The following is a 14175-nucleotide window of genomic DNA, read 5'->3' as shown; positions in this document are numbered from 1 at the left end:
TAACTCGACCTACTATCAGCTCATTAGCATTACCAGCAACTATTTAATTTATCGGAAAATATTCATAAGTTGCCGTAACATATGGACTAGTAAGACATCAAACTAGTAAGACAAGAAAACCGGAATTGAATGATATGAGCCGACCAATCAAATTGCAGGAGCAGCAACGGTCAATACTTACATTGAAGTCATTACGTAAATGAAAAAATACGTTTTTATTTTTAACAAATATGTTTATTATAAGTCACTTCAGGTTAGAAAACTTTTTTTATTTCATTATTATTTTCATTACAAAATTACAGGATGAAGCTGGGCTGGGCTGGGCTTTTCTTTTTTTTTTTTTTCAAATGGCGCAAAAGACTCCACTAGCCCCTCCCTCTGACGTTTTTCCCTTTACTTTATCCACACAACGCAAATTAAAACAAGTTTCAACAATAGAATTATGGATTTCCCTGAATTGTGTACATAAGACTGGCAGTAAAAAAAAAAGCGTTTCCTTTTTTTCAAGCAGTTTGTTCTCTTTAAATCAGTTAAGTAATTTTTATTTTACCTGTAACGTCTTTGGCACAACAAAACAGCTCATTTAATTTTCAAAGAGTTCAATGGACCGAAATCATTGAAGTTTTGTCACTCTACTACTCTGAAGAGAAATTAGGATTTTATTTTGGAAATCGTAACCGGACGTCTTACTTGTACATTCCTGATCACTTGACTGCGATGATGCTGCGGTCTGCTGGTCCCAGACCGGCCAGGAAGGCATCCATCTGGTGTGTGTAGCTATCTCCTTGGAAAGTGCCGTCTACACAAATTGTGTTGCGTTCAGTTCATGTCAGAAAGTAAGCAGAGAGCCGCGTGGAACAGCAGCAGCAGCAAGCCCATAGAGAAGGTATGTGCTCCAAATCTTCTGCCTTATCATGACTGGTTTAAGCCTATCCTGTCTGCGGGGGAAATCTCCTCTTGAGTCTGGAGACTTTGTTTCTATTATGCCCCCTGGCTGCACGTCTGGGTGTTTGCCCTGCCTGCTGGTCCTGCCACCTACCCGGGATCTATAATGTACACACCCTGAAGAGGAACACCACTTAACCTGGCCGGGGAGCAGGTGTATGATTATAGTGACATTTTGCATGCTTCTTTTCTTTTCTTTTTTTTTTATTGTGGAGGAGGTTGAGGAGGGGGCTGGGAGTTGTGGAAGGCGGTTTCTAGGTCGCTAATAAAAGCTGTGCAGCCGATCATGCCTGATGGTGACCGGTTTCTTTGTGTCAAGTCGCACAAGTAAAAGTGTCATCATTTCACTACGATCACACTTAAGCTGCACAAAACACATGATCTCCTGGATACGCTTTCTGCTTTATTGACAGAAATTTGAGATTGTTTTTTTTTTAAGTGTTGTACGGATTAAATTGAAATTTTAATTGAGATCAAATATAGAAATGTAAAAAGAAATAAGTGATAGGCAGACCTATAGTTTTAGAATCTGTCACATGTGATGATTATAACCTACTATTGTTGCATACTGGATCCGTTATCGACTCATGTTTTTTGCTTGCTACAACAACACCGACTCTTAAAACAGGTATAATAAAGTCACCTGTTTATTCCTTATACCGGCGTCAACTTCCGTCATGCTCACTTAAAAACATGGCTTGTAATAGAATATGAACTATTATGAATTATTATTCATTGGCCTATATCTGCCTTTAGGTTTTAGGGAATTTTGTCCGAGCGTGATGACTTCTAACCTGTAGTCTGATAACATCGGCGCAAATTTTGGAAGGAGCCATCCTTCACATTATCATCCATCAGATCTGGATGTGTGAAGAAGTCCACGCCATGCAGTAAAGTTGCCGCACCCTCATACGTACGCTGTCTGCACGCACACACGCACGCCAGCACGCAGAATGGGCACACACCCTCTCTCTCTCTCTCTCTCTCTCTCTCTCTCTCTCTCTCTCTCTCTCTCACACACACACACACACACACACACACACACACACGCACGCACACACACACACATAATTCATCACACCCCTGATACAGTGGTGTGGTGTGTAAGGGAAGGAGGAGGCAGATCTTGGAGAGATTGTTTCTTCGGTACTGAATAAAAGATAATTACTGGCAGTAATAAAGTTTATCTAAGAACTGATTTGAAGGAGATTATTTTGTATTACTCTGTGATTTTTAAGAAGAGTAAAACTGTGAGGCATATAACAGAGTAGATCAATCTGTCTGGGTGTTATGAGGATTTTGGCCTGAAGAGTAGAACTAGTGAGGTCATGAGACTGCAACAAACTCTCACCCATCCCGAAGCTTTGTCATAGACAAGAGGAGATTCACATATAAGTTAATATTTATAGTTAAAATGTCTGTATTTAATCCAGCACAAAGAAATGATTACATCGGCTGCTATATATGTAATTTAACCCCTATCAAATTGGCCCAGTCTCAAAAATCCGATATCAATTAGGTCCTCGTACATCCCAAGTATTTGGCAGAAAAGAAAAAGTATCTTATCTAGAATCTAAAAGTAATTGTATAACCTGCTTTAGTAATTTGGAAACAGCCTAGAATTATCCTGTCACCCTTTGTGATTTCCAGATCCACTGTTTGAAGTACTGTACAGGGAAGTACAGTAGTTATTAGTTAATTTGATCGGCATGTTGTAAAATAAAATACTTATTTACTTATTATTTTCTAGCCACTAAATAGCTTCACTTTGAGTGAACACCATTGTAAGTAGCTGTCTTGCAGATTTGGCCTTTCAAAATAATGGCCTTATTGACAGCTATCTGCCTTATTGTGATCCTTGAATGGACTCAGCTCCTTTCTATTCGCCACAACATCGGTGTCCAGTGAGACGTCAGGTCACAGGCGGTGACTGACACAGCCTACTCATGCTTAAAGCTGATGTCAGTCACATTCTGACAGACTGAGCACAGAGAAGCAGCGCTGATTCTTGTCTCTGCTAGACTCCATAATACATTATCTCAAAATGAGGTATTTAAAACTCTGAAGTGTCTGGTAGAAAAAAGTTTCCATAGCTGTGACTTTTCTTGCTCTTTTTGGTAGTTTAATGGTTGTAAATGTAGTGAATCTCTGTTTTCTCTCTCTTCCTGACAGAGCTATAGCGATGTCTTCCAGCTCAGCGATGGTGCGGATCCTGATAAAGGGTGGAAAGGTGGTGAATGACGACTGCACCCAGGAGGCAGACGTCTACATCGAGAACGGCATCATCCAGCAGGTGGGGAAGGAGCTGATGATTCCAGGTGGAGCCAAAGTGATCGACGCCTCTGGAAAGCTGGTCCTCCCTGGGGGCATCGACACCAGCGTTCACCTGGAGGAGATCTTCATGAACGCCACCACGGCTGACGACTTCTACAGCGGCACCAAGGTAACGGCCTGCTGGAAATGAAAAACAAGCAGCATGTAGACCGAAAGTAGGCCAGGTGGAATTGTCCTAATTGTTTAAAAAAGCAGCAGCATGTTGAATTCAATTCAAGTGAAGGATAAAATAGGAACCATGTTTCTGCAGATTAAGAACCAGACACTTCAACTGTGGAGGGCAGTTTTGTGCTAAATTTAACTTGAATCTCTTCGATGTTCCCATAACTTTGATGTTTTATGATCACAAATTGTTTGTTATTCTGTTAGATATGTATAAAAGCTTTGCGCTGATGCTAATTTTACCCGAGGTGTCAGTAACACGGCTTTGGTTTAGTTTTGATGACACCAGGCAGACGGGCTTTCTTTCATTTTGAATCTAACATTTTGTTCTTTTTTTAGACACGGCTTCTTTGCTTTTTGGTAAAATAATGAAATGTGAACAGAATGAAAACACTGACGTCACGACTGTATAATATATATGTATTGTTTAAACACTATATAATGACAGTTTCAACACCTGGAAGACTCTATTGCTTGGAAGTATTGCCAGTTTTTAAGAAGTATATTGTTTGATGTTCCAACAGCCAAGTATCAAGAAATCCATTTGGAAAAAACTGAATTGATCAGATACGATTTTAACAATCTATTAAAGCTCCCGTCAGGAGTTCTTTTTTCTAGTTATGAAATGGACAGAAATTAATACTAATGTCTTTATATGACATACCAAAGCAAACGAGATATTCAGCAAACAAGACTGATTATTTCTTTATTGTTATTATTAATGCCCGAAACAGCTGCCGCGGGGTAGGTGTCAGACAGAACCATAAACATGACACTGTCAAAACCCATCCTGTTTTTACATTTTCCATGGCAAAGATTCTTCAAGAGTGATACGATCAGTGTATTGGTTACTTAATAACGCATTACAATAACTCTGCTACTATGTGCGGTAACTAGTAGTGTATCTAGTTACTTTTCACATTCCACAAGCGTCACAATTAAAAGTAATTATAAAGCACTCATTACTGATGTGAAATAGCCGACAAGTTGTGATCTCTCTGTCTTGGCAATACCAACATTATTTTTCCAGTTAAATGATAAGAATCTACTGGTAAGTTGTAGACTGTGGAGAGAAAGGAGAACTTTATCCACCCCCAAAAATGTTCACTCTAATATCACAAAGCTCCTTTAACTCATGTACAGGACAAAATCAGCAAAGAGATCAAATGTACGACGGTTTCCACAGGGGTTGCTAAAATGAATCCAAACCAAAGTTCCTCATGAAAGCACTCAGTTTTTTTCTAAGTAGAAATTAGCAATGTTTCTGCATCTTAACAATAAAGATTTTCTGACCTTCTTACTCTTCTATTAAAGTAAAGCAAATTTCATTGAGTTTGGGCTGTTGGTTGGACAAAACGAGACATTTGAACACGTCACGTTGCAGCTCGGAAAAAGCAACATGTCACCATTAATGCTATGATATTGCGAGCGGTGAACAAGATAATTGACATACTGCAAATAAAATATGGTGACGCATTTTAGTATAATAACAAGCTCATGTTATACAAAAATTGCAAAACGGTCTTATAATGTGATCAATCTTTCATCTTTCACTGACAAAATGATTAACTGATAACAAGAAAATAATCAGTAGAATTATCCCGAATAAAAATAATTGCTAGCTGTAACTCTACCTGGCAGATTTAACGTTATTTGTTCACAAGGTTACAAAGTGTTTCACCAACGTAGCACAAAGATGATTTGGCACTTTGCTTCTGGCGAGACTTCCAGGAAGAGTAGACTGGAGTCATCATGGCTGCTGATAAGACTAGGAAACCCCTCTCTGCCTCAGGGCTCCATGATGACGCATCACTCTGAAGCGCTAAGAGATGATGGAGGCTTAAAGATGAAGAACTCTCAGCTTCAGTTGTGTTAAGGCAACTGGAGAGACACACCGTAGCTGGTAGACACTGGTGACAGACACTATTCTCTCCGTCTCTCGCCTTGCCCCTCCCTCCCTCCCTCTCTCCCTCACTGCCTGCCGCTACGCTCAAGAATCCGTCCTGAGACAAATGCAGATCAGTATCTGTTTCCATGGATACCAGGGGCTGCTGCAAAGACTGCTGCGAAAGCCTTTCACTCTCGCCATTGTGCATGGAGACAATGGTTCTCAGACCCACGCCCCCCTCGTTCCCCCTCCCACTACACACACTCCTCCACTCTCTAGGGTCAGCTGACAGATGCTCCGTGAAGCATGCACTTATACACAAAACACACTCTGTCCTCATGTGTTGGGATTGTTAAGAAATACTGTAGTGTGCGTTTAAAATCTTTATTTTACTGTATTTCTTCTGTGAGGAAGAAGTGCCGATAGGGTTCCCTGTAGGGAAGAAATGAGGGGCAGTCTTTCCTGTGATTTAATAACTGAAGGATTTATAAAACCCTTAGCTGCCGTCTAGAAGTAACTATAAAGATAAGAAGCATTAAGTGCAAACGCTTTTACTTACTTGAAGCAGCAGCTGTGTTAGTTATTAAATTACAGTCCCTTCAGTATTCATCATCTTAAGTAATCAATGTGGGTTTAATGTTCATGTCAGTTAATTTACTACTGTATTCAGTTAACCTCAGTTCATTTTAGCCCATAATGTCAAGAAAAAATGTTAGAACAATATCATTTATACACCGTCAGATTTAAAAAAGTTCTGACCAAAACTGACATCTTAAAAGAAAAGAAAATAATTTGATTGCTGAGTTACAGCAGTAACTTGACAGCTTTTTGTGTGCATTATTTTTAGGCTGCTCTAGCCGGCGGTACAACAATGGTGATTGGACATGTTCTGCCAGAGAAGAATGAGTCTTTGCTGGAAGCCTACGAGAACTGCCGCAGCTCAGCGGACTCCAAATCCTGCTGTGACTACGCTCTGCACGTGGGAGTTACTTGGTGGGGACCCAAGGTACTCCGACACAGTGGTTCCCTTCCACATGATCCTTTTTTTTTTTTTTACTTGAATAATTTAGGGGGGGGAAAAGCGCTTAGTATTAATTTATTAGCTTTGGGAAGCCTGTAATGTTGAGGAGATTGTTTCTCGTTTGTTTGTGACAGCCTACAACTCCCAGGGTGCATTTTGATAGAAGAGGCTAGAGGCTTACTTGTCTCTTTCAGCTCTTGTAAAGATGGTTGGAGACATGGAGAACAATCACTAAGTGACTTTTTTAAATAACAGGACAAAATTGAAGTGAAAGTTGAAGTTGGAATTTCATTCTGCTGTGTTGCATTCTGGTTAATTGAGGCTGGTAGAGACACAAATTCTCCCATTTTCTATGACAAAATGTATAGTTTGACTGTTTGAAGTATGACATTTTTAAAATTCTGTAACTTAAAAAGCTGATTTACAAATAGTTTTTCCTTCTGTTTGGTTTGACTTAGATATTTATATACCACTCAACCATACCAATAACATGTTCCCAGAAAAAAATACAGCAATTGCTTTGTTCCATTGATTACACCTGGGTTATTCTTCATCCAAGGACATTTAGTTCAGACTGAGAGAAGCCAGAGCTCATTCCACTTTCTCTTCCTGCAGGTGCGAGCTGAGATGGAGAAGCTAGTGAGAGAAAAAGGAGTGAACTCCTTCCAGATGTTCATGGCTTATAAGGACATGTTCATGCTGAGGGACAGCGAGCTCTTCCAGGCGCTGCAGCAGTGTAAGGACATTGGAGCGATAGCAAGAGTCCATGCTGAGAACGGGGAACTGGTGGCAGAGGTGAGGGGGCAACATTCCAATATCTTCTCATTCATATTCCTATCTGTGTGTTTTGTTGTACATTTAATTTGTCTCCTGTATTTTCCTAGGGTGCAAAGGAAGCGTTGGACCTGGGCATCAGTGGCCCAGAGGGGATAGAAATCAGCAGGCCTGAGGAGGTATGGAAGTTAGAATAATCCTTGTTGCCCCTCAAATTGTGTCTATTTTACACTCTTTTCAAAGGTAAATAATATTTCTATAAAGATACAAGTTCAGTCCCTTTGTTAGGACCTCACTTGTATTCCTCACAGCCTTGTTGTTTCCTTACAGCTTGAAGCAGAGGCGACCCACAGGGCAATTACCATCGCCAACAGGGTGAGTGTGATCTTTCTGAAACTAATACATAATAAGAAAATACTGACTTAGTTTTTCTATAATACTTATTTTACCTTGTGTGTGTGTGTGTGTTTGTGTTTTCTGTTAGGCCAACTGCCCAATCTATTTGGTCAATGTTTCCAGTATAGCTGCGGGAGATGTTGTGGCTACGGCCAAGATGCAGGGTAAGGTGTATTTTCTTTTAGAATTACAAATAAAACATTGGCTATTTTAAAGAGCATACTGTGTAAATTAGATAAATGTGATTCCTTCATTATGATACAAATTGCTTGTATTTACTTTCTCTTGAAACAGTCATTTTTCTGACTATACAAGGCACAATACTCGTTGGGGCGTGACTACAAGTCAGGGAGCATACAGTGAACCATCAATGCCACGTTATTGTAAACATCCTGTAACTCAGACTGACATAAATCCAGTACACTTGCTTTTGGCTATGTGAAGATGCAGAGTTGTACCATGCTTACCATTTTTACAGATACTCAAATATTTTGACTTTCTGAGAGAAAAAAGGGCACTAAATGTCAAGTCTGTTGAATTTAAGTAACAGCACTTCAGTCCTGTGTTTTGAAGAAACGTTCAAAAGTAAAACAAAAACAACAGCAAGAAAGTATATATATATATATATATATATATATATATCTTACTGAATGCTGGTTTAAGAGAACCCCCCTCAGTGGTCGAATCATGCTTTCCTGGCCTAATCTCTTTAATCTTTTGCTTAATCCCTCGACACACAACACTCTTTTCCCTCGGATTTGATCCAGTGTACTTCCCTATTGTCCTGTTTGACTACAGGTAAGGTGGTCCACGGTGAAACAACCACAGCCCACTCTGTGCTGAACGGCATGCAATACTATCATCAGGACTGGGCCCACGCTGCTGCCCATGTCACTGTGCCTCCTCTTCGCCTGGATCCTAATACTCCAAATTTCCTGATGAGCCTGCTTGGAAAGTGAGGGAAACACTATGAAATCTTGGCTTGAATGTCAAATGACTTAAATGTTAATGGCTAACACATGTGGTCACCTTCCTCGCTCTGTTCGCCCGCAGTGACACTCTGAACGTTTTGGCCTCTGACCACCGTCCATTCACCATCAAACAGAGAGCCATGGGCAAGGATGACTTCACAAAGATTCCCCACGGGCTTCCCGGCATTCAGGATCGCATGAGCGTCATCTGGGAAAGAGGAGTGGTATGTGTGGCTCTTTTGTTCTTGACTGGCGGCCAGGGAACTTCCACAAAAAGACATTTGTGTTGGTTTGGTGGTTATTGATTGAAGAATACATTGAGAGAAAAAAACAAACAAAAAAAATATTGCTCCTGCTAATACAGACACGTCATAAATTTGCTCTGATTTAAAGCTTGGAGGTAAAATGGACGAGAACCGCTTCGTAGCAGTCACAAGCTCAAACGCAGCCAAGATCTACAACCTCTACCCCAGGAAAGGGAGGATCATCCCCGGAGCAGATGCTGATGTGGTGGTCTGGGACCCAGAGGGATCCAAGTATGAAACACGATCCCTCCATTCATCGACCGGCTTGTCTCGCTGCAGCTTTTATCTCCACTCTCTGAAGCTGATTAGCCTTACGTCTGATATAAATGGGTCATCTTCCTCTCCTTTCTTCTGTCTGCAGGACAATCTCTGTGGATAACCAAGTCCAAGGAGGAGATGTAAACCTGTATGAGGGTCTACGTTGTCATGGCGTTCCGCTGGTCACCATCAGCCGTGGCCATCTAGTCTATGAAAACGGCACGTTCACATGTGCTGAAGGTTCTGGGAAGTTTTGCCCACTGAGAACCTTCCCTGATTACCTTTACAAGAAGATGGTTCAGAGGGAAAAGGTATGAGACAGATGTGTGTTTGTTAAAACTACAGTGTGTTGATCTAAAACTCAATTGATATACATTAATTATCAACGTAGATTGGTCAGGCATTAGTTAGAGTTACACAGCTTTGAGTCTTTATTAATCTAAAAGAAACTATTGTAGTTAGAGCATGTTACCATCAGTATCTAAAGGAAATATTTCATTAATAAATACTAAACTCTACAGCCCCCCCTACTGTCACTGCTGCTGAAAAGTCAACTTGTTTAGAGCATGTTGTCATCAGCATATAAAGAAACTATTTCATTTCCACACTAAACTCTACAGCTCCCCCTACTGCCATGCTGCTGGAACCTCTACTTCTACTACTCATGTTATGACTTCTATTACTGCTTATTTACTCTTTTATGGTTATTGCTTCTACAGCATTTATGACTGCTATGCTAACACTAGCTTTCTAATGGTTTCTTAGTCAGCTCTTGTACTAAAGCCAAACCAAAGCTACTATATATTCATACTGACTGAGTACAACCACTTCTCACTATAAAATCACTGTATTTATGCAGTTGTAGTTTTAGATTCATGTATGCAATATGTCTCTAAAATGATTTTACTGAGAGTAGTGATTTGATTAGCAACATATATATTTACTTAAGCCCTTTCACACAGGACCTCTTGACATTTTCAAGATAATTTCAGGGTATAAAGGCCCTTATACAATCTGAAATTGCTTACAACACATGTACATCCCAGTGGGAGATTGTCAGTGTCAAACACTACCCTGTTTGGTTTAGGTCCGCAATACAAACATACATACAGGGCAGTTGAGGCTAGCAGTGTAGGGTCTAGAACAACAAAACTCTGATGTGCATGTTTGGAAGGGGCTTTACTTTTAAACCACAGAACATTTTCACCAAGAAACATATTTAAATTAACATTTACAATTTTGATGTGAAAGTATTTTGGACATGTTTTTGCTGAACATTCTTAATATATTTGCTATGTGCATTTCCTCTCAGAGCCAGGCTGTTAAAGCTGTTGAACGGGAGCCTTACACAGGTGAGGTAGTGGAAGTGATCAACTCAGGAAAGAGGGACTTGGGGGCTCCAGATGGTGACACTCCAACCCGTCCATGCACCCGGCATGGGGCCCAGAGGGACCTCCACGAGTCCAGCTTTAGCCTGTCTGGTAAGAATCAACATATTCCTTTAGATATAATAGAAATTAATCAGTTTTCCTTAAATGCAGGAGAAAGAGGGAGAATTAGGCATGACATGTACCTCAAAAGTAATCTTCTATTTCTCTATTCTTCTTTTGCATATTATAATTGGAAGTTTAACTATTTCCTGTGAAACCTGGAGACACTGTATTGCCTCACTCATTTTTCAACCTCTAAAACATACACTAATTGGCCTGATGGGGGCGCCATATTTACAGAAATTTGGAGCTCTGCTGCTTTAGGATGAAACGTTTAGGAGGATTAAAGTGGTTTACATGGTATTTAAAGCTTTTAATCTGACATGTTCAAAGATTCAAAGCACTTCACTTGACAAATTGCTAGTGAAAAAAACTGGCTATATTAACTTCTTAGTCAGTTATATTTTCCAAATTTGCACATATTCAGACTTGCCCAGCACACATTTTAAAGTTGTTTTTTTGCATTTAATGTAAACATTTAATTAAAAGCTGACTAGAAATGTGAGAAGAGATAGAAAATGAGATGCAGCTAAGATCTGAGGCTGGACCATGGATGTCTTTATACTGTCCACACATTAACCACTAGTCCAGCAGGGCACCTCCCTGGTCAATTTTGGGACAACGATGAATCTTTGTTGGAGTTATTTGTAATAAAATGTACAATATATTGGTGCCAAGGTTGCCCTGCAAGTTGAAATAGTTTTCTCTGTCCGACAATTCTGTAGCAATATTATGTACTCTACATCTTTATACTTGCCTCTAATCAAAAGTGTGTTTGCGTCATTTTACAAACAATTTTGTATTCTAAATCCCCTTAAAACTGATCAAAAGCTGTCTAGAAACACTTCACACTACCATGAAAATATGATCAGGAATCACACTTGTGTTTCACTGTTATACTTGTGCACTTGTGATCTCGCTCCCTGCTGCTCCAGGTGCTCAGATCGATGACAACATTCCAAAGAGATCTTCGGCAAGGATCCTTGCTCCCCCTGGAGGAAGATCCAGCGGGATCTGGTAACCAATCAGATGGCCATTACATGAAGCAGAAGAATGATACCTGAGAGACACACACGGCCGAGCAAGATGTCTTGTTTTTTTTTCTTTCTGGAAGCTTAGAATGTGTGTGAGGTAATGACGTTTTTATGTTGAACTCAGCACAGTTACTATTAAGACCACAAAACATTCAACTGTATCACTTTCTTTGAATATGGATCAATATGGACTGTTATAGCCACAAAATGTCAGTCAAAAATGTTAACCAAATAAAAGCAGGAAGTTCAAAAGTGAAGTGAATATTTGGCTTTAGTTGGATTAATGAAGGGGAAATATCTTGTGAATAGTTTTAGGAATATGAAGGTGAGTCATGGTTTTTATGATGCGATTGTTTTACCTCACTGTAAAATACAATTTTGCACTTGTATCATGTACTATTTAGATGCCTTTTTACATGATTTAATGTCACAAATATCACAAATGTCTTTTTACTGCGAGCCATGCTGATTTAAATGTTATTACGTATTTCAAATGTGTCGGTATGACTTTACAGATTTTCTCAGCTGCTTTGGCTCAACTCGTTGAAGTTGCCGAATCAAAAACCATGTGATATCCAGAGTTCCATACTTATGTATTAAGCACAATAAGAGAATTGTTTTAAACGTTTTGGTCACCACATTAAGGAAATTAAGGAAAATTGTCAACATTTTGGATAATTATTAGTTGAAGTTATTACAAAGCATTTAGTTCTTCTCAGTTGAACAGTTTGAAAATCTAAAGCTTTGCTTGTTTTAGAAAGTAATAAACAGTCAAATAATCCCTGTATTTTTCAACATGTGAAGCAACATGAAGCTGAATGTTTTTAAGTTTCTGTTCTCTGTGGTGTTTTGATGATTTTCTTTTTGTGTTGTGTGAACATTGCAGACACACCCTAAAGTACAGAAACAATGATATAGAAATGAGTCATTTTGCTGCCTATGAATTATCCATTGACAAATAAGTCTCCTTGTTAATTAAAGATTTGGCATGAGTTACAGACTTATGCAGGTTATCAAAGTGTCTCCACATCAGCTGTTTTTTTTAAATTAATCTGGACTTGACAAATGTGCCAAAGCAGTTGAGAAAAACAAAAATGTCAGTGAAAAAGAATCCAGTTGCAATTGACCAATTGATGAAAATATCTGAATGCAAGCTAAGCTTTTTTTATCTGTTTATTTATTTTTTTATATTGCATTATTCGTGCTATTTTCCGTTGATGCTACTGTGTTAGAAATTAGTTCCTGGTAAGAATGAAGTCTTTGTTGCCCAGTTCATCTTTGTCAGATTAGCATTTCTGATCGTGTTTACAGCCTTATAGCAGAATAGACTTCTGTTCCACCCCCACCAAATGTGAATGAACCAATGCATAGTTAGACCTACTGTTATTAGCTCTAATGTTGCTGATGTAACGCATATCCATTTTCCACAGACAGCAAAAAGTCTCACCCAAACTGCCTTTTATCTCACCTGAGAACACAAGATGCCCACTAACGCACTGTCTCATACTGCCAGTATGGATCACAACCTGTTGATCACTGATGTTACCAAAGGAGGGGGCATTTTTTCCTGCTTTAATGCAAGGTTCAAAATGTCCCTCCGATGTAACCTCTCCACTGTGAAGCATACAGAGAAGGTGAAGTCATCCTTTTTACCATTTGCAGCAAAGCACTGACACTACTACTGTGTTTTTAATGATTGTTTTTAGTTACAGATGTTGTCTTGTGATTACTTGTCTAAGGGATTTTGTTGTGTTTTTGTTAACTCTGCACTACAAGCAGCGGTGCATACAGGATACTGACCATGTTTAGACTGTTAAGAATATGACCCTGCCACAGTAAAAGTCCTCTATTATCTATGTTTGCTTTTATTGAACAGATTTTACCTTTTTGTCTTTAGCGACTCCAGTGTTTTGTTGCTCCTCACCCCCCTCCCATTTGTACACTGGTGCTGAACACATTGAATTCCATTTATCTCGGATCTGTCTTGCAGCTTTTTATCACATGATTTGAGTGCAAATAAACCACAATGAAATCTCAGACTGAATCTTGTGTCTGATCACTGACTCTGTGATGGAAAGTACTGTAGCCGCTTAATGTAATTTGCTTGAGTTTTTTAATGTTGTGCCACTTTATACTTCTATTTCGATATATATCTTCAGAGGAAAAAATACTGTACTTTCTTACTTCACTATATAATTTTGACAGTGATAGTTATTTACTTTTTCTCCTGTTGTTTCCAACCTTTTTGTTGTGTTGTCTCTTAAGAAAAATGCTCCTTTTGGTTGTCTGATTTCAGATTGTCGCTTTTTTTTTTTTTTTTTTTAATCGTTTATTTGAATCAGGGACAGTGTACAAAAAAAAACATTAGTCTCAGAAGAGAAGAGATGCTTTGTACCAGATTTAGCTAGCTAGCTAATTTCCATCTGTTGTCCCTGTCTTGACCCTGTCTTGACTTATTATATGTGACCAATAGCTTATTTTCTCTGTACATCTTGAGACGTAAAAGTCATAAGCAAAAAATATATGGAAAAAGTTTTAAAATCCATTTAATTTTTTACAAATTCTCACAACAGATTTATCTTTTGAACCATAGAAGG

The 14175-nt window shown here is 39.1% G+C and overlaps 1 protein-coding gene across 2 annotated transcripts; it reads left to right on the top strand.

The window, feature by feature from the left end:
* Positions 1–739: 739 nt before the first annotated feature.
* Positions 740–13622, top strand: dpysl5a (dihydropyrimidinase like 5a). Of its 2 annotated transcripts, none has more exons than XM_061062929.1 (13): positions 740–890; positions 3118–3388; positions 6177–6335; positions 6966–7145; positions 7235–7303; positions 7455–7499; positions 7609–7689; positions 8324–8475; positions 8574–8715; positions 8885–9027; positions 9158–9365; positions 10367–10535; positions 11480–13622. In XM_061062929.1, the coding sequence occupies exons 2-13, from the start codon at positions 3128–3130 to the stop codon at positions 11563–11565; spliced, it is 1695 nt and encodes a 564-aa protein (XP_060918912.1). In that variant the 5' UTR covers positions 740–890; positions 3118–3127; the 3' UTR covers positions 11566–13622. The 2 variants fall into 2 exon arrangements, with proteins under 2 accessions (XP_060918912.1, XP_060918910.1); XM_061062927.1 differs by lacking the exon at positions 740–890 and adding an exon at positions 2863–2994.
* The last annotated feature ends 553 nt before the right edge of the window (positions 13623–14175 follow it).

The sequence above is a fragment of the Labrus mixtus genome, chromosome 18 (genome assembly GCF_963584025.1).
Source record: "Labrus mixtus chromosome 18, fLabMix1.1, whole genome shotgun sequence".
Taxonomy (NCBI): Eukaryota; Metazoa; Chordata; class Actinopteri; order Labriformes; family Labridae; genus Labrus; species Labrus mixtus.
This window is presented reverse-complemented; position numbering and strand designations above follow the sequence as displayed.